Genomic DNA, 20493 nt, shown 5'->3' with positions numbered 1-20493 from the left:
AGGGTAAGTGTATTACTGAGTTTTAAGTGTTATTGTCACCTGGAGCTTTTTTTCCCTTGTTTTTGTGTTTGCGTTTTAGATTAGAGTAAGAAATAGTCACACCCAGTATAACTTGATGTTTGAATCTAGAACTGGCCCAGCCACTTTTATCAAACTGAAACAAGTAATTAGATGATGTACAATAGTCTCAGCATTGTAGCAAGGAACTTACAGTCTGTACTTATAATACAAAGACCAGGTAATGACTAAATGACACAATATGATGTTATGACTTATCATAGATGATGTGACAAACTAAAGTCTTTACTAAGAATTCTGATTTTTCACATTACAAGACCAATGTAACACTAGATAAAAACATACAAATAAGATATTTGAACGTATGAGCTGTGTGACCAGATGGCTGGTTTAAACTACTTCACATTTTGCCTGTTTTAGGGGTAGGTCTTGCCATGAAGACTTGCAACCTGATCATGAAATTTGCAGAACATGGGAGGTTACTTGAATTTTCTGTTGTTTAACACCAGACTCTAGCCATTAACATTATCACATTTAACTAGAAGCTAATTAAGTTGTTGACCTAAATAAAATAATCTGCTACCTCATTTTATATAGTTCTAAATTCCACTTTCGCAGATATTTATTGTGGTCAATGGAGTTAAAAATGGAGCTGTGAGTTAGAGCATGGCAAATTCAGCAAAAGGACAATCTGTAAAGGCAAAAAAGTACGCAAACAAAATCTGTTTAAATCTACCTAAGTACTTTTCACAGCTGTTAAAGGCATAATAACAAAAGGAAATAATCAAAGGGAAAGTCTTCAGTACAGTTAAATGAGGGGAGTGCACTGACTTTCTAGGCCTCACTTCAACTAATACTTAGGAGGGGGAAGGACATTACCTAAGCTAATGTGTTGGAAAAAACACTGTTAAAGGAATAGGAGCTTGCATAGACTTACTCTATTAGTTGTTCAGAGATAAAGTATTTCTTGATACAATTCATTAAGGAATCAGTACTACTTTTACTATGGTACTGCTGATAGATAAGCGAGGCAGAATACAATTCAGAACCTGTAGATGGCAGTTGAAAAAGTACTCCAAGAACCACAGAGCTGCTTTGTACCCTTTAAGACTGTACATCAGTAGTGGATGAAGCAGAGAGACAGGGACTTTACTCAGTGATGTACAGCACTAGTACACTACAAAAAAACAGCATTATTAAGTGAGATTCAGCAGGAAGTCTAACCAAGTCTTACATCATTCCTTTGTTGCAGTTATGTTCATTTTTTGCTAACCAATGTTAAACAACGCCTTTTAAAGTTCTGAAGAACTAAGTTCCTTCATATTCATGGAAATACATGCTTTTACCAGTTTTTTAGGGGGTGGGGAATTCTGGAACTCTCCACACACAGCAAAAAACAGTTAGAAAAGTAGGAGTGGAGATAAAATATAGATGGATGTACAGACTATAAAGTGCACAGAAAGATATCTGTTTGTAAATAAAATAAAATCAACATGCATTCTATGTATTCAGGGTGATTCTAAGATAAGTATCAAACCCTGTATGGTTGCCTGGACGCTGACCATGCTGTAACCGATTTCACACTGGGGATAAGGAATGCATGGGTATGGTTGCCTGGATGCTGACCATGCCATAACCGGATTTCACACTGAGGATGGGGAGTGCATGGGTATGATTGCCTGGATGCTGACCGTGCCATAACCAGATTTTTTACTGGGGAATGGAGAGTGCATAGGTGTGGTTGCCTGGATGCTGACCATGCCATAACCGGATTTCACACTGAGGATGGGGAGTGCATGGGTATGGCTGCCTGGATGCTGACCATGCCATAACTGGATTTCACACTGAGGATGGGGAGTGCATGGGTATTGTTGCCTGGATGCTGACCATGCCATAACTGGATTTCACACTGACGATGGGGAGTGCATGGGTATGGTTGCCTGAATGCTGACCATGCCATAACTGGATTTCACACTGAGGATGGGGAGTGCATGGGTATGGTTGCCTGAGTATGACCATGCCATAACTGGATTTCACACCGAGGATGGGGAGTGCATGGGTATGGTTGCCTGGATGTTCATAATGCCGTACTCACTGAGGATGGGGAGTGAATGGGTATGGTTGTCTGGATGCTGACCATGCCATAACCAGATTTCACACTGAGGATGGGGAGTGCATGGGTATGGTTGCCTGGATGCTGACCATGCCATAACCAGATTTTACACTGGGGATGGAGAGTGCATAGGTGTGGTTGCCTGGATGCTGACCATGCCATAACCGGATTTCACACTGAGGATGGGGAGTGCATGGGTATGGTTGCCTGGATGCTGACCATGCCATAACCAGATTTTACACTGGGGATGGAGACTGTATAGGTGTGGTTGCCTGGATGCTGACCATGCCATAACTGGATTTCAAACTGAGGATGGGGAGTGCATGGGTATGGTTGCCTGGATACTGACCATGCCATAACTGGATTTCACACTGATAATGGGGAGTGCATGGGTATGGTTGCCTGAGTGTGACCATGCCATAACTGGATTTGACACTGAGGATGGGGAGTGTATGGGTACGGTTGCTTGGATGCTGACCATGCCATAACCGGATTTCACACTTGGGATGGGGAGTGCATGGGTGTGGTTGTTTGGATACTGACCATGCTGTAACCGGATTTCACACTGGGGATGAGGAGTGCATGGGTATGGTTGCAGTAAGTACGTCTTGATTGTCAGTAGGTATGGGGCTAGGAGAAAATGTCTCCAGAGTGATTAGAAAGGCTTTGAGGATAGCAGCTCCATGATGTCATTTCTATTCCTAATACCCGAAAACACTTTGCCATATACATATCCACACAAAATTATTTCTTCAGCTACACAAAAGTTTGCTACAGGAGTACTCTAGAATGAAAATTTCACACCTAACATAAATTCAAATGAACAAGCTCACCTGCACCTCCCCACGCGCACACATATATTCCCCTAACTTTATTATTCTCACTCTGATGTCACTGCATCTTGGAGAAAGAGCCATAATCTGAAAAAAATAATAAAACTCTACTTGCTCTGTCTCCAAGATGCAACAATCATGGAGAAAAAATACATTATAATAAACAAAACACATCACTATAATATTTAACAAGCATGTTACTATAAGGAAGAACATGTTTGAACATTGCAACTGAAACAGATACAAAACAAGCAATCCAGATATGAGTACATGTAGAGAAGCCTAGGCTTCTCTGATACTAAAGAGTATATTACGATGACTGAGTAAAATTTTTATGCCACTATATATGACATTAATTTAGCCATTTATGGAATACAGTGCAGCTTTTTGGACTTTTAACAACTCACCTTATGAAATTACAGTCCAAAGGTTTTTTCACAAACAAAACAGAAAAGCTGCAACATTTAAGCTACATAGATGCATTAAGTAAGCTGTCGCTTTATTCAGTGCTTTTATAGGCCTCTAAAGAGTGATCTGTGTCTGATCTTCAAAACATTGTCGGTTCCAATTTTTCTTTGAAACACTGTATATCAAACGGATCCACTTTGAATCATCGAATGTTCAGAACATCGATGTTCTAATCATCGAGACCAGAACATCTATGTTCAGAACATCAAAGGTTCAAAATGAACCACACAAAAACAAATAAACTTACAAAAACTATTTTATGCAGGGGGTTTTGTCCCCCTGCACCCCCCACTTTAATATTCCAACTCCGAGATTGCACTACAGTGGGGTAAGAGAAATCTCCCATTTACCACTATATGCAGTAGCGCTAAATGGGAGATTTCCCGTACCCTACCTGCAATGCCAACACTCAGATGACACACACACGCACAACATGCAGGGGACCTTGCTGCCCTGCATACACACCCAAAATTCTACAATTTCACTTACCTGGCACTTCCACTTTAAACCTTCGATGTTCTGAACATCAATGTTCTGGTCTCGATGATCAGAACGTCAATGTTCTGAACATTGGATGCTTCAAAGTGGAACCATATCAAACACACTGCCCATGAGACTACAACCATGTTGGGTAACTTAGTATATATTACTGTGACATAAAATCCAATATCAAGGGTCTATAACTTGCCAAGTTTGCAGATAATTGCAAACAGAGGGCCATTGTCAGATCCCATTCTGATACTGAAATTCTCTAACAAGGGCAGGACCAAAAAATTACTTATCATATTAATCATGGATTTACCCTGAATTCTAAGAAATGCAGCATAGTTTCCATTAATACATTTAACAAATAACAAACTCTCCTTTGACCACTATGCCCATGTGCCAGTTAGAAAATCCTTCTTCCTTGTACAGCTTACCTTTCATGGCATCTCCTCAAGGCCCAAAGAAGTAATAGTCCTACTTAATCCATCAATATAATACACCCTTGTGAATGTACCTCACCAGTCACCTAATCTAGCTTGAGAGACCTCAATGCTTCATACCAAAAAGATCTCTGTTCTCAGTACACTTAGCTACCCTGGTAGACTAAAATCTCAGTCACCCTACTTAGTTCATATAAAATCCCGAGGGGTGATCTCTGCGTAGCCTTCCATGCTATGGTGGACCGAGCACTCTTTGAACTCCTTCACCTAAATAGAACAAGTGATAAAGTAAATAATCATTTTAGAGACCAAAACCTGACTATCACATCAACAGGACCAGATAGCATGACAGATACCTAACCCAGCTTATACCCTGTTTCAGGACTAGGCTGCCCTTACCTATCAACCATTGTACTTCCCTAGCAACCTTTAAAACCAGTCTGGATGACTGGACTGGTGATCACAATTTTTCACCAGAAATATGAAGGGAAAGTTTCCTAATGGGGGCACTGCACTGGGTAATGTGGCTGAGCTTCTTAATGGTCACTTTTGGCTGTAAGCTTAGTAAGAAGTTGTGAACCAATGAATCTATTAAGCATACAAATAAGCATACCTCTCAACCACTTAATGCCAGAAATCTGGACAAAGTCTAAAATAATGGGAGTACAAAGGCCTAAAAATAGGAATAGGTTTTAAATATTGCCCTTATAAACTTAGAAAGTTGATAGAATAATAGCATTTGTATTAGCGTGCATTTTCTGAAGGATATGAAGTCTGAAACTCAAAAGGATGTCATTATTTAGTGACTTCAGTCCTCAGTGATTTACCAGAAAACCTCAGATTTTTTGAAGAACAGACCAAAAATATTAAGTAAAAATCTGGACATTCTGTGAAAATCTGGATAGTTGAAAGGCATGCATGTAAGCAACAGGGAAAAAAGAATGGGTTTGAGACACAGGGTCCCCCACCTTATAAAGCAAGCTACCACTCCTGCTTAAAAATTCCATGTCTCTGTTTAGTTTTAAAAATTCAGTAGATGATTCACTGGCTCTGAGATGTACAGGGATAAAGTCCTGACTGTGGCATAGATGACCCAGGGTCATTTAGTGGCTCACGGTCTGGAGGAGCTGACAAAACAGGGTGGGTGGTTTGCCTATCTTGGGAAGGGAAGGGGTCTGATAACTGCAATACTGGCACTTTGCTACATTACATGGGAGGGTGTGGCAATGCAGCACAGAAGTGAGAATGTGAGCTTGGAATTACAAACCCCTTCACCATGGAAATAGGCATGGGTCAGTAGAGGTATTGCAAGTTCCCAAAGTGAAAGATGTGCACACCTTATCCAATAAGCAGATGAATTAGGCTAACAGAAATGCCCCTACATTCTGCCTATTGAATGAATGACATGGCTGAGAGGTGGGGCATGGAGTAGCTATCTGGCCTAGGGACAGTTAAGGGCTGACCCTAAATGTGGATAGCATCCCACTACCTATCTCTGTAGTACTGGAAGTGTGGTGAGGTAGGCGCACAAGTTACCCACCTGAATGATGGCTCCCTCTGGTTGGCTGTTGAGCCAGGCAGCAGACGACTGACATTGTCCAGTGAATGAGTAGGCTATGTGAGGGATAATAGTTGGCAGGAAGGAAAGCAAAAAAGAATATTTAAAAAATCAATAGATGATTTAATGGGTGGTAAGAAAAACTGACATGGGGTTATATTTGCTAAGCTTCTAGACCATCTATAGATCACAAACTTGATATTATAATATTTGAACCTATTTCAAGGTGCAAAACCATGTTCTTTCCTCATTTTAAAGTGTGTAAAGATTTCCATAGTTGATTGTAGGGACTTAGTTAGCTGTGGGATTAATAGCAAACAGACCAAAGTCAATAGAATAAATTACTTACTTCTTTACTGATGGCTAGGATACTATATACTGTCAGCAAAATGAATACTTCAACGCATACAAAATGGTTAAAAGAATATTGTAACAGCTTTCCTGACCCCAAAGCTTAAGGTTAATCATAGAGAAATTTAAAAAGTGATAAACAATAACTATGTTGATTTGAACACATAGATACTTTCCTGCGATGTTGGTTGAAAGGAAAATCATCAAAATCAGTCAATATCGTATGTGAGACAGCATTCCTTTCAAGAATTCCTTGAGAACACACCAGTATGAGGGGAAAGGTCAGAAGTGTGAGAAGTTGACCTAAGTATCATTACTGTGGTGATGGCTTGTCCAAGACATCAGCAGCATCATATCCCCTTCAATATCCATGTTACCTATCCTAGCTAAGATAAAGGAAATGACTACTAAAACACACAATGAATTCAGCTTATTAATAGTAAAGCCTGCAGCTGTTAGAGGAAGAGCATTCTCTGTGCCTCTCCATATCATGTCCTATTAGAGGACTGTACATATAACAGAACATCGAACATAAAGTTTCACTATTTGTTTTCAGGTCCTGAATACACATGCTGCCTATCACTGAGACTGAACAGGAAATGAGCACCCATTCATGTCACCAAGGCATGACAAGTCAAGCTTGCTACTATTTTAGAGCAGGAAAGCTTTTTTTTGGTCTTTCACTTTAAGAAGACATTTTTTGTTTTGGGGCACCAGTTTGAGGAATTACGCAGGGCTCCAGATGAGCTAGCAACAGTTCTGTTATGATGCCTTGAACACTTTATAATAGTTTTAGATAAAATGTGCACAGTCTAACGCTTATATTTTCATTCTTGTTAGCAAACCCAACAAAAAATCAATTGGCCCACTTAGTATAACGCAAAACTCTGCTTTTAGAAGCTTCTCATTGATGAATAGTAATTTAAATTGTCAAGAATTGCAACAAAACACATTTTAAATACAACCACAAAAACACAATAATTCACGGAGAGTATGTACCTGCAAGAAAGGCATTGCCTGACTCAGTCACTAATGTAATAATAAAGATGATGTACAGGAATATATTTAAAATGTATGCATTCTGTGATATTATTAGTCATATGACAACATTACATGTTAATAGATAAGTACTAGACGGTGCCCTTGTGGGCCATTTTACTCCTAATGAAAATAACTGGGATCATACCACAGATTATTTGAGGTGATCCATGCATGGGATAAAGCATTTAGGAGCTGCCTCTGTCCATTATTAATACAGGGGGCCGTCCTGGGGTAAATTTTCTGTTTCCAATCCATAGATCCAAGTTGTATTTGAATATGGACAGGGATGAACTTTGTTTTGTGTGGATAGGGAGTCTGTTCCATTTTGTTTATAATCAAAAGTGTATTCATTATTACCTGTACATTACTGTAAAAGTATTTCTTGAGTGTATGAAGTTTTAACATTGGTTCTATAATGTATTTATTCCTAATGTATATATTATATTATATTGTCTTCCAATGCATGTATTATCATAGCTATATACATTGTGAAGCTTGTCTCCCCAAGCCCCCAAGCAAAATGGGCCAACCCCACCCAAGCTGGGTGACTCAGTAAACAAACTACAATAAATAAAGTATAAGTAATATAATATATTATGATATTAATGTGTTTTTATATTTGAAAAAAGCACTAGACTATACTAACCTATTATGTTCCCTGCATTACAGATGTATTTTGGTTTGAAATATTCAAAAGAAATTCAAAAACCACTTAATTATAGGTAAGTGAAGTAGTGGCATTTCCAGTACTTGGTCTGTCAATCTTTCTTCTTTGCTGTCTTTAGAACTTGGTAGCTTTGCTTTTTTCATATGTGGGCACTTGAGGGGGTGGAAATGTAAGTGACTTGACATAAGAACAGTAGAAAAGATTCTGTTTAATTGCTCTGTTAGCACATTTATGTCTGTTTTTAACCATGTTTAATGTATTATTTATTTCTTTGTAGGTGGCCTGCAAGTCACACCCAGTGGTGGCATTGCATATTTGTCTTAGAAGGCATGATGGATCATGGTAAATTATTTATTTTTCTACCATTTTATATCTATTTATACGAAGGGGAACAGTAATGTTGCCTGATTCATGCTAACTACTTTCAGATTCAGTTGTTAGCAAATGCAAAATGTATATTTATCCTGAATCAAATACAGTTAAATAAATAAACTGCCTTACTAAAGCATGCCATCTAATGATTAGGCCATATACCTATCAAGTGCAAGGGGGGACAAAGACCCCAAATCAGGGTCAGACTTTAAATACTGCTTTTATAAACTTAGAAACTTGCTAGAATAACAGGTTTTGCATTAACAGACATGCATTTTTCTGAAGGATATGTAGTCTGAAACTCAAATGTTTGTCAGTATTTAGTGACTTCAATAAACTGTGATTTGCCAGAAAGTCACAAATTTTATGAGGAACAGTTCAAAAATAGGCAAAAATTTGGACATTCTGTGAAATTCTGGACCATTGAGAGGTATGGTGGGCCATCTTACTTGACACTTTCAGTACAACACTGATTAAATTATGGTTGTAGAAGCAGAGATATGGCATAATAGTCATATACTGCTGGTCTTTCCTGTTTTATCAGATCTTCTTCAAGACATACTACTCTCACCTTTATTGTTGAACTTCTTTCAGGTTCTCACATGTATCACCAGTTATAAATTTTTCAGTGGAATACTTCCTGGGTAAGGTTCACAAACATAGTACACCTTGTATAGGACTGGTCTGCTACTCCCCATCAGTTCAGTAGAATCTCTGAATGAACTGTCAAATGAAACATAACATTCAGAAGTCCCATGAAATCAAAACTCCAAAAGTCCATTTTTTCATTATGGCAAAGCTCCATGCACCACTCAAACTATTGTACCATGTTTTCTGGCTTTAGTATAATTAATTATTTTTGGGATAAGTAGAACCCCCCCCATGCAGTTACCCATATGATTGAATCATATTTTTGATCACTGCAGTCACTGACAGAATGAATCAGATTTCTGACTACTTGAAAGAAAATCTTCCACGCAAAAGCAGCTATTCTGAAACTGGCGAGCAATACTAATGTGTGATACTGTACCACTGCCTTAGACTGCATATCCCAAACAAATATTTTCTCCAGTCTGACTGGAACATCTTTCCATATAGTGTATAGTTCCATAAAAGTGCATAGTCATCCCCTTTGGAAAAAACAAAGTACCCACAAACTACCACATAGGTGGCTGTCCCCTAAATATGGAAGATGTAATAAGGGATCTGGGGACCCAAGTAGATAGTAATCTCACCTTTGATAATCACATTGCCAAAGTGGTTAGAAAATCCTTCTATGTGGCCCACCTAATCACAAAAGGGTTTGCATCCAGATTAAAAGAGGTCATTGTGCCCCTCTACTCATCACTCATCAGACCCATCTTAGAGTACAATGCCCCATTTGGGATGTACCTTACAAAACACCTGCAACAGCTGGAAAGACCACAGAAGTACCTCACCAAGAGGATCAATGGCCTCAAACAGATGCCCTATGCAACTCGACTGAAGAAACTCCAGTTGTACTCGGTTGCATACCGCCTACTCACAGGTGATCTCTGCCTGACATACAAGGCCATGTCCAACCCAGAATTGATGGACATGCTCCACCTAAAGAAAACCTTATCCCCTCGTGCCACATGCTCTAAGGATCTAAACCTTACCACAGCAATAAATAGGACGTGCTGGAGGGATAGATTCCTGTCCCAGAGACTTCCCATGCTTTGGAACAAGATCCCAATCTACATTAGGCAGAGCTCCTTGCTAACACTCTTCAAAAGAAACCTTGACGAGTGGATGGGAAACAGAAAGTTTACCTCGGGGATCACTTCAGTGGCTCTGATGGACAGAGGCACAGGGAACTAATCTAAGGGGACAGCAAAAGCCAGCACATTCTGGCTAGGCTTATAAATGCCTTTGGGCAGATAGCCTAGTACCCACCCATGAACCTATGAACTTATAAAAGCATGGAAATAGATGTGTTTCTCAGAACATTGTAGCAGAGCTGCAAAGCATCATATTACAGCTCTGCAGGACTAATATGGCAGTTAGTGTACTGTGTTGAATGGAGCAATTCAGAGATACACCTACACTATGTACCAAAGCTGTCACATGAAAATGTATGCCAGCCCAGTTACTGAGGTGTATTAACTGGACAAAAAAACAGAGCTACTTCCAATGAAAACAGTTAATTAAGCCACCAAGGATGCGGTTGTATCAGCCAGTGTATAAGCTACCCCTCCAATGCACACAGGTTCTGAAGTGAGTGGGCACATGTGGCACACACACACACACACACACACACACACACACACACACACACACACACACACACACACACACACACACACACACACACACTCACACACATCTACACCTTCTGTATGCATGTGTTTGTTTGTAAACTAAGGAGAGAGTTATGGCATATTAGAAAGACATGTATGCAGGAGTAGTCAGTGAAATTAAAAAAAAAAAAGATCTGACTGTGTTTGCTTCATTACCTCCTCAATGCCTTTATCAGTGTCATTTTTATATCTCTGTTTTTAGTTCAATGGCACCCCATCTCAGTGTCTGGCATGCACACTGTCAAAGCAAGGTCTGCAGTACCAGGCTAATTATAATACATGCTTCTATGCATGTGGCGATTTTGCCTACAGTGTTATTGCTTGGTAGCACCAAGCACACACCAGAGTCCTTTTGGTTCATTCTTGTTCCATGATTTCTGTCTGTTGAAGCATATCTAAGCATTAGCAGACCACACCATCATCCTTCTATTGAAATGGGTGAGCAGGGGCTAACTATTCATTGGTTCACTCCCACCTCATCACCACCCAGCTCCTACAGCACCAAACCTGCTATCTAAATTTAGTTTGTCGAGTCATAAACAGGAATTCATCCCCCTGCATTGTGTAGCCAGCTCATTGATGGCATGTTAGTTATCATTTGTAGTTTATGCTACGTTACTACTTCTGCCTTCCTGTCAATGTTGTGTTTCCTATAAACTGTTGTCGTACTGTTTTGTCTGTTATCATTTCCTCTATGCAAATCTTTCCTGCCTGCATATATGCTGTTGTATCTATATTTTGCTTTGTGTATTGCCTCTTTGTACACATTTTGCTGCTATTATTCTCTGTGATGTGGACCTCAGTCCTTCAGTGTTGTACAAATCACTGTAATGTTCATGATGATGTTATGCTTTCTAGACCTATCTTTCTGTTTTCACTATATAGGCCTCATGTGCATGTACCATGTACCATGTGCATTTAGATTTAATGTGTAGAACACCATGGTTACACTCTGATACCGGTTAAATATCACTTTGGTTCAGCAATACTCTAGTGCATGACCTGATCTTAACAATGCTTAGAAGGATCCTTAACAATTGTTAAGCACCCCCTACTTGCTGTTAGGATCGCCTCTGGCACTAGCCGCTAAAAGCTGACAGTGCTGGCCAGTAAATAACAGCAGCAAAACATGAACTGGCTTCATTTCATCCCATTTCTGCCTGCTGTCTACAACATTACAACTACTAAAAATATATTTGGGAACCAACTACTTCCCTCAGACAGGGAAAACAGAAATACATAAAGCATTTCTCAACTGCTTTACTGGCTTTCAAAGATGGCACAATACTTTGTGCTTTTTGTTTTTCTGTAACTAATACTACATGCACCAGATAAGTCTCCATGCACTACAGAGAATTATGATGAGATATCTGATTGTAACTTAATATTATGTGTTCTTGACATGGATGCCAATAAGCAAGTTATGATCCGGAGACCTGATTATAATCCTGTATGTTATATTTCCAGGGAAGGGTTGTACACACCACTGTTGTGTCCCTGCAGTATCCTGCCCTACTTGAAGGCCATACAGAGATGGTTCATCTGTCATATGTGTATATCAGTCACATGGCATGACTGCTGCAGGCAGAGATGTTTGTGATTAGGCCACTTGCAATGTATACAAACTCACATTTTCTAAAACTGCACCCCTCCCTGTAAACATATGCTTCTTCCTGTGGATTGTCTGGTACCTTGATAACAAGATGAATGATGGGTTGGCATGATGTGATACACAATACAAATTAGTGAGTTTTAGTCACTTACAAATAGCTCTTCCCAGTGTTACCTTCATACTTGAGTTAAACCATTCCTGATTCTTTCTATTTAGTTGGCTTTCATACTGTAAGTCTTCATTTTGTTTATTTATTTTTTTTTTATTGTTTTATACTTGTTGCACAGGATGGACCATTTGGGCTGAAAGCAGAGACATACAGTAAAAAAATCCACAAGCAAAAAAATGCATTATAGTGTAAATGAAAAATATATGTGCGGTACTGTTATTCTTTAAAATTAGGGCTCTGTGTTTGGCCAGTTATGTTTCAGATTTACAGGCATCTTACTTTCGAATGTTTAGGTTGACAGAATATTTTTTTTATCCCCCCTGTAAGACCATGTGTAATGATTCCTCTACTTGTAGCTCATTATTTCTACAGTAGCAGGAGATGAGGACTCACTTGACAAGGTGTAAGCCCTAAACCCCACTTGTTCCTGCCCAGGAATCTCCAATCATCTCATCCGCTCCATATCAAGAGGAAGTCGGCCAGCTTGCTGATTCTTTGGGTAGGTCTACCATCTCCCTCTCCTGTAATGGCACTTATTTCTACTTCTCTTTCCAACAGTCTTTCATATATTTTCCTTCAGCACCCACCACCATTCAGTTACATCCTTGTAACATTCCTTCATTGTTTTATGTTCTTCTCACAGGGATGTAATCTCACTCATTCCATCTAATGAAACTAATCATCTGTTAACATTTTAAGACCCTTTCCTTTTTTTAATTGTACCTTATTATTCACGAAATTATTTAATTTCTCCCTCTTCTTCTATAAGTATACTCATCTTCCTGTCCCATTTCTAATATGTTAGTTTTGAAAATTCCCTACATATGCTAAGCAGCTTGTGCTATCTTCCCTGCCTTTTTGCACACATCACATTTTTTATTTTTAATTTGTATTCACTGTTTGTTAAACAGATAGGTAAGCTGGTACAAAGTTACTTTTCAGCCACAACATACCAGTAAGGCAAAAGAAGTACAAAGATACAGTCACACTGAGTCACAAGCAAATACTACAGATACAGTTACATAAAGTATGTTTTTATATAGAGTACAAAATACATTAACTAGTACAAGTAGAGCAGATATGCACATTCCATATGACAGACATTTAAAAAGCAAAATATTGCAAACCATAACAAAACAGAGTTGAATACATATAAATCTTGACAGTTGAAACACCAGTTGCAAAAAAAAAGCAAATGTAACTGAAACCCACACATCCTATTATGAAAGTTCAACAGTGACAGTGAATGTAGAACTAGAGATAAGGAGGACATAAGAGTTTGATGATGCAGAGCAAGAAGTATAAGACAATTAAAATCTCCCATCAATATTTTTGTTGCATATTTACTAACATAGTTTGCCTTATTTCTTCAGAAAACTGTACCCCTTTGTTATAATTCACACCTGCATAAATAATAATAAATGTCATTATCCTCACATTTTATCGGTATATCTAAAGTCATATCTATCCCTGTTTTTAACAGTAATATCACATTATTCTTATTTTTATTTATCTATGATTAGTACAGAGAGACGTTAATATCTATTGATACCTAATGACCAAACAACTCTACTGGACCATAATCTCTTAATTGTTCATTTTCTTTCTTAAAGTTCTTATATATAATGAACATACGACACTGTAATACATTTTGGTGCACCAATCATTATCTCCAAATATCACAAAGCTATTTACATTTAAAGACAAAAACAATAAATTACCCATCTACTTTGTCTTACTTTTTTTTTCTTTCTCTTTCTTTTTGTTCGTTTATGGATTCTTTCCTCTATTAAATACTCCTTCATATTTAATTAATTTCCTCTGTACTATAACTTTCTTCTTCCTCCCAGTCTGTATCCAAAACCTCATAGTTAGTTGAAGGTTCAACATCCACATTTTTGAATAATAGTATATTACAGGTCCGTTCGTTCTGTTCTTTTGCACTATTTAAATCTCAATTAAAACATTTTTATCTCTATGTTTTCACAGTCGGCCATTTCTAGATTTTGATTTTATCAGCTACAGATGCATTTTCTTCGGTCAAAGGTACATTCAAACCACACAGGCCCTTCTTTTTCAAACTGTCAGCATTGCAGTTTGCACTCCTTAGCTCTTAGACCCTTTCCCTGCATTTAATATATCTCTTATATGGCATTTACTTATTAAAAGCCTTAGTGTCCCATAAAACGTAAGTCTCTGATATCCCAATACATCACAACACTATTTTCATTATTTAAAAAAATACTGAACACATTTGCAATAGCATTTTCCTTCATGTGAAATAATATCCATGCATCCTTTCCCATGGTCCATTTATTTCTTTCATTCGTAGTCTTTTTTACTTCTGAAACAGATCTACAGTTCTCTTTATAAAAAGTCTCAATATCCTTCTTAGAAATCTCATCAATTCTGAATTGCAAAATTACTTGTTTTAATCTGAACATATGCATCTGACACAACACAATATTTACATGAGACCATATCACAGTTTTTGGAAAGCACCTCAACAAACTTGCAAGCTAAGTGATGTGTTTCTGACATGACATCACTAAGTTTCTACCCACAAATGATAGAATGAATGTCTACAGCATTAAATCTAAAGTGTTTTATAATCACATCACATAGCACATACGTGTTATTTTAAATCTGCCTGTGTCTCTTACCCAGACCACAAATCTTTTTATTTTCACCACCAGAAAAAAAAAATTCTCAACTCACTTTCTTTGACAGCAACCTGAATATATGCTCTTAAAGTCTCCGGTGTTCCCTTGGCTTTCTACTAATTTCTTCTTCCTCTGCTGTACAAATTATCACATTTGTGGAATACCCTTGCGTCTTCATCATTACAGTCTTCATTAACCAACAACAAATTAAAAACTAGTCAGTTCATTTGATTATTTCCCTGTTTGTGTATTGGAAACTTTTGCTCCATGATTTTCCTTCACAACACTTCTGTCTCAGGACTTGACTTGCCCTCCATCAATGGTACCTTTAAAGGTTATTCATCCAGTCCACCTGCACTCAGTGCAGTAATCATGACTTTTTCCATAGTGTCTGCCATCTCCAATAATTCAGTTTTCTCACACAGACTCTCACTGCATTGCCTGGCTTCTGCCATGTCACATCCATTCCTCCATAATTCAGGCAAGAAGTCTCCTACAACATTCTCTCCTGAAAAAAGTAGAGGAATTTCCTTGGTGCACCGACATAATTTTACCTAGCCAGTAGGCATATCGCCTCAGCTCCCCACATACCTTTCAACTCTTCATATTTTTGCAGAATGCCCAAATTTTTGCCTCACATTTTGGTCTGTTTTTCAGGAGTGAAGTCAGAAAATATTGACAGACATTTGAGATTCAGATTTCATACCTTTCAGAAAATTCATGCTAAGCCAAAACCTGTTATTCTGTCAACTTTCTAAATTTGTAAGAGCAATATTTAAAAATTGTCCCTATTTTGGGGTCTTTGTCCCCCCATTATTTATGGGTTTTGTCCAGATTTCTTGCTGTAGGAATTTGAGAGGTATGGCTCCCCTATGAAAAAAAGTCATTTACCTAGTGGGACTAACCTGGTCAGCAGAAGATAAATAAACAACAGCATGACATCCACATGGTTTTACCTTTAGTAGGTGCATGGTATACAGCATCATGATGGAGGCATGTTGGACAGCAAAGATGATCATGCATTTTATAGCATCTAATTGTAAGCATTAGTACTCTCCTAAGCTAGTAATCTTCTATATTTTACATAAATAATAGAGTTTGATAGAAGAACTGCTTACTTTAATGCTCAGTGCTTGCATAAAATAGTAAAAGCTTCATTTGAAGTGAGGTGGAGGCTGAAAGTAGTAAAAGTTGTTACCCATAGTTACTTGCTTACTGATTATTGTTTTATTCTTTTTTGAGTTCAGAAATGTTGACTTGAATATTAAAACTTAAAAAGCAATAGCATTATCCTTTATTTACAGGGCCAAGTTTAATTTATCATTGATTTAATTTAAACAGCATTCATGATACGTCTCTCATACTTTTTTAGTTAGTATAATTGAATGTTCAGTTGTATTGTTTGCAATGAGCTGCATTTTTAATTCATTTTAATAGATTAATTATTTAAAAAATGTACATTCAGACTAAATATATACAAAAACAGGACAGGGATTTATTGACTGTACCAGACAGTGGTAAGTGGTTAGTATATTCTTATACTGAATCTGTAATTATTATTTTTTTAATTTTTACATTATTTATTTTTAGCTAGATAAACATACTAGGCACAAGTACTTCTTTTCACAACTGACTGGGGAACACATGATTTGCTTAGAATCAAATAGTAATCAGCTAGACTATAAGGAGCTTGTTAGCCTTTCTAAGCTTTAATCCTGCATGCTAAAGTGTCAGATTAGTATAATATCATGCTATAAATCAGAATAACCTACCTGAGATACAGTAAGGGTAGCGGTGAAAGGTTAGGGTTTGTTATACACATTTATCTCTTTTTTATTGTGTCAGAGATGGATTCATGTGTGTGGGGAGCTGTTAGCATTGTAGAGTCATGCATCATAAAACCAGTGGCAAGGCAGAAAACTGAGCTGGGATCTGGGAAGAAGTATGGTTAGGAGTAGCATAGTGCACATTGCTCAGAACAATTACCATAAGAGGTATTCTCCCTATGCAAGTCAGGAAACCTCACACACTGAATAATTACAAACATTATTAGCACAGTGTTCATGTAAGCTGGGGAGATGTGAGGATTACTGGGGCTCAGGAGTCAGTTTACAGTATATGTCAAGGGATGGCAAACAGTTGTTGACTTGCAGGGCTGGAAGCTTCATAGCATGCAGGATATTCTTACCACTGGTGGTGGTAGGAGCAGAAGTAGATGGCTGGAGTTCATTGCCATGATGGGTAAGAAGATGAATGGTTTCATTGTGTGTGTGTGTGTGTGTGTGTGTGTGTGTGTGTGTGTGTGTGTGTGTGTGTGTGTGTGTGTGTGTGTGTGTGTGTGTGTGAAGGTGCAGTGTGTGCGCAAGTGATTATCTGGCTCAGGAGTGACCAGTGTTGGTGGAGGGTCCTTACACCAGGTTTGTATGGCATATGCTGCTAGTATGTTTGAGTCAAGATTCATCACCATAATTCTTACTCTTGGTGCATGTCTGGAGTAACAAGTTCACACCATTAATAAGGAGCTTATTAATCCCACCCTTATACTGACTTTAGTTATGTTGACTGAGGTGATACAACTCACAAAGTAATGATATTATTCTATATTTGTCAACTTTGGTTTAATTTATTGCTTATTCTCCATATTCATAAACAAACTTCCTTGTGACACTCCTCATCTCCCACTTATCCAATATGTTGATGACATGGTCATTTACTGATAAGGTCACTCTCACACCAACATTCAGAGCCAACTCCAATCAGACTTACATGAGCACCACCAAAACTATACCTTTTGGAATTTCACAGAAAATTCACCAAGCACTTGACTCTTTACCTTTCTTTAATCTACACAACCATCATTCCATAGAGACAATTTCCACCTTCAAATACCTAGTCCTATGGCTTGATCAGTCACAAAACTTCCATTTCCACATAGACAAAGTGAGAAACAAAATAAACTCCCTCCTCTTCTGGGCCAAAAAAAAATCTCTGTTTGTATCATAGCCAGCCAGAGCAACCACTGGCAAAGGAGTTCTCACTTCTCAGTTTGAATATGGGCTCACAATTTTTCATTCTACCTCCAAGAAAATCATTGCCACATTCCAGACTATCTTGAACAGTATCTGCTGATTCATTGCAAACTCACCTCTCTGTAAGCATCCCTGTATCACAATGGGAAAAGCCAAACAGCTACCCATAAAACAAAGGTCTAATCTGCGTTTAGGATCCCAACTGTACAAACTACTCTATCTCCACACATTTATTCCCCTTGCAACTGGGCTTCATGAAAAATCACCCCATACAGCCTGAGACAGTACTCACAAGCCACACCAACTCTCATTACCCCTAGAACCAAACTCCACAGCACCGCACATGCTTTGTCCTCTCAGGGGCCTACTGATTGGCAAGCTGTCCCCAACAACATTAAGTAATCAACACTTATTCTAAATTTAGAATACAACTCCAAAAGCACTTCTTCATCCAGGCCAAATGCCCCTACTTCAACACAGGGCAGATCACCTAAACTATCTCCTTTCCAGCTCTCTTCTCCTCTTTCAAGATTCACCGAAGACTGATCCACTTTAGAAACTGAAGTATATATTATACATTGCACTCAGTTTGAGTGTACATTGTACCGTACATTTTCACTAGAATTTTATTTATTTATTTTTATTTTATTTTACATTTGTTGACCGGGCTATTCCAATGGGATATATGTCCATTTTCAGTAGATGCCCAGGGAGATAAGCTCCAAAATAAAAATAAATTATTAAAAAATTCATTTGACAATTACAAAGGATAACTTTTAGCACATTGATACAGCTCTTTTCAATATGACAAAGTACAAATTAAAAACATATGACAAAAGAGTTAATTTGCTATTCCAATCTAGAGTAGGAAATACCATCTGGTTAATGCTCTTCCAAAGTAATTTATAGCTGATTACTTAGCTTGTATTTATCATTTCAGCAAAAGTAAATAACTCTAAGAAGAGAAAGTTGAAAGAATGAAAAAGTGTAACAAACAAGTAATGGTTAGTTGGGGTTACAACTAGGACATAGCCACTGTTTTCTGAGGTATATTTTAAGTTTCTGTCTGAAAATTGATAGGGAGGAAAGTGATGTAAGATCACTAGGAAGTAGATTCCAGTTTTTCCCAACTGTATTTGAGAAGAGAGTGTCCCCTGCCATGTTGTTGGATTTGGTTGTGCAAAGTAGTACTTTATTAGAAGAGCGTAAGGTGTTCAGATTTTTGTAGGGACAGATCAGGGAAGATAGTATTGGAGTCTTATGAGGCTGGTAAAGGGTCTTATGGGCAATTGTAAGTTGGTTAAAAATTAGCTGATTATGAAGGTCCAGCCAACCTAGCTGTGATAGATTCTGACAGTGATGGGTTCTGATGGGTTGTCCAGTGGCAAATCTGGCAATGTTATTGTAGGATTTAGCTATTTTCAGGAGATTATGTTTAGACAGGTTAGTATAGATAGGAGAGGCCTAAAGAAGTGTAGAGATTAGGTGGGAGTGGGCGATAGTAGATCTGGCTAGTGGAGTAAGGAATGGTTTAATCCTGTAGAGGGAACCCATTTTTTTTGTTGACAGTTTTTACTGTATTGTTTATATGTGTATCAAAGGAAAAGTGGTTGTCAATAGTTACTCCTAGGAGTTTGGTTGTTATATCAGGAGATATGAGTGTTCCATTTCTAGATGTAATTGAGAAATTAATTTGGGTGGATTTACGGGTAGGAGTAAATAGTAGGAGCTTTGTTTTTTTAGGATTCAATAGAAGGCAATGTTGAAGAAACCATGTTTCAACTATACTAAATACTGATTGAGTTTTTGATTGCAGTTCAGATGAGGAACTGGCTGAGCAAATTATTGTCGCGTCGTCTGCATATTGTATACAAGTGGCATGTGGAATAGCTAGGTATAGGTCATTGATGAAGACTGAGAAAAGGAGAGGGCCTAGAATGCAGCCCTGAGGGACACCTAGAGTAACAGGCAGGTGGAAGGATAGGTGATTCTCCCAGAGAACTGCTTGCTGCCTATTGCTGAGGTAGGCATAGAACCATTTTATGGCCTAAGAATCAAGAGAAAGAGATTTGAGAATGTTTATTAGCAGAGAGTGGTTAACCATGTCAAAAGCTTTTGACAGGTCAATAAAGAGAGCAGATGTAAGAATATTATTATTTCTGTTCTTGATAATGGAGTTAAAGAAGGACAGGAGGGTGGTTGTGGTACTATGGAATGGCCTAAAGCCATGTTGGCAATCAGCAAGTAAGTTATTTTGAATTAGATGGTTGAGTATTTGTTTCTGAATGGATTTTTCCATTATTTTTGCCAAGGGGGATAGTAGAGCTATAGGACGATAGTTAGAATGTTCAT

The 20493-nt window shown here is 38.1% G+C and overlaps 1 protein-coding gene across 2 annotated transcripts in view; it reads left to right on the top strand.

The window, feature by feature from the left end:
• LOC122813452 (E3 ubiquitin-protein ligase HECTD3-like) overlaps positions 1 to 20493 on the top strand; it is a 726610-nt gene that overhangs the window by 504251 nt on the left and 201866 nt on the right. For both annotated transcript variants that reach the window (XM_044085768.1, XM_044085767.1), the window contains exons 11-12: positions 7978 to 8030; positions 8253 to 8317. In XM_044085768.1, the coding sequence (XP_043941703.1) occupies positions 7978 to 8030; positions 8253 to 8317 (118 nt within the window). The remainder of the gene's footprint in view (positions 1 to 7977; positions 8031 to 8252; positions 8318 to 20493) is intronic.

This window comes from Protopterus annectens, chromosome 10.part0 (genome assembly GCF_019279795.1).
Source record: "Protopterus annectens isolate FY-2018-M chromosome 10.part0, PAN1.0, whole genome shotgun sequence".
Lineage (NCBI taxonomy): Eukaryota > Metazoa > Chordata > Ceratodontiformes > Protopteridae > Protopterus > Protopterus annectens.
The sequence above is the reverse complement of the archived record's forward strand: the minus strand, read 5'-3'. Positions and strand labels throughout refer to the sequence as shown.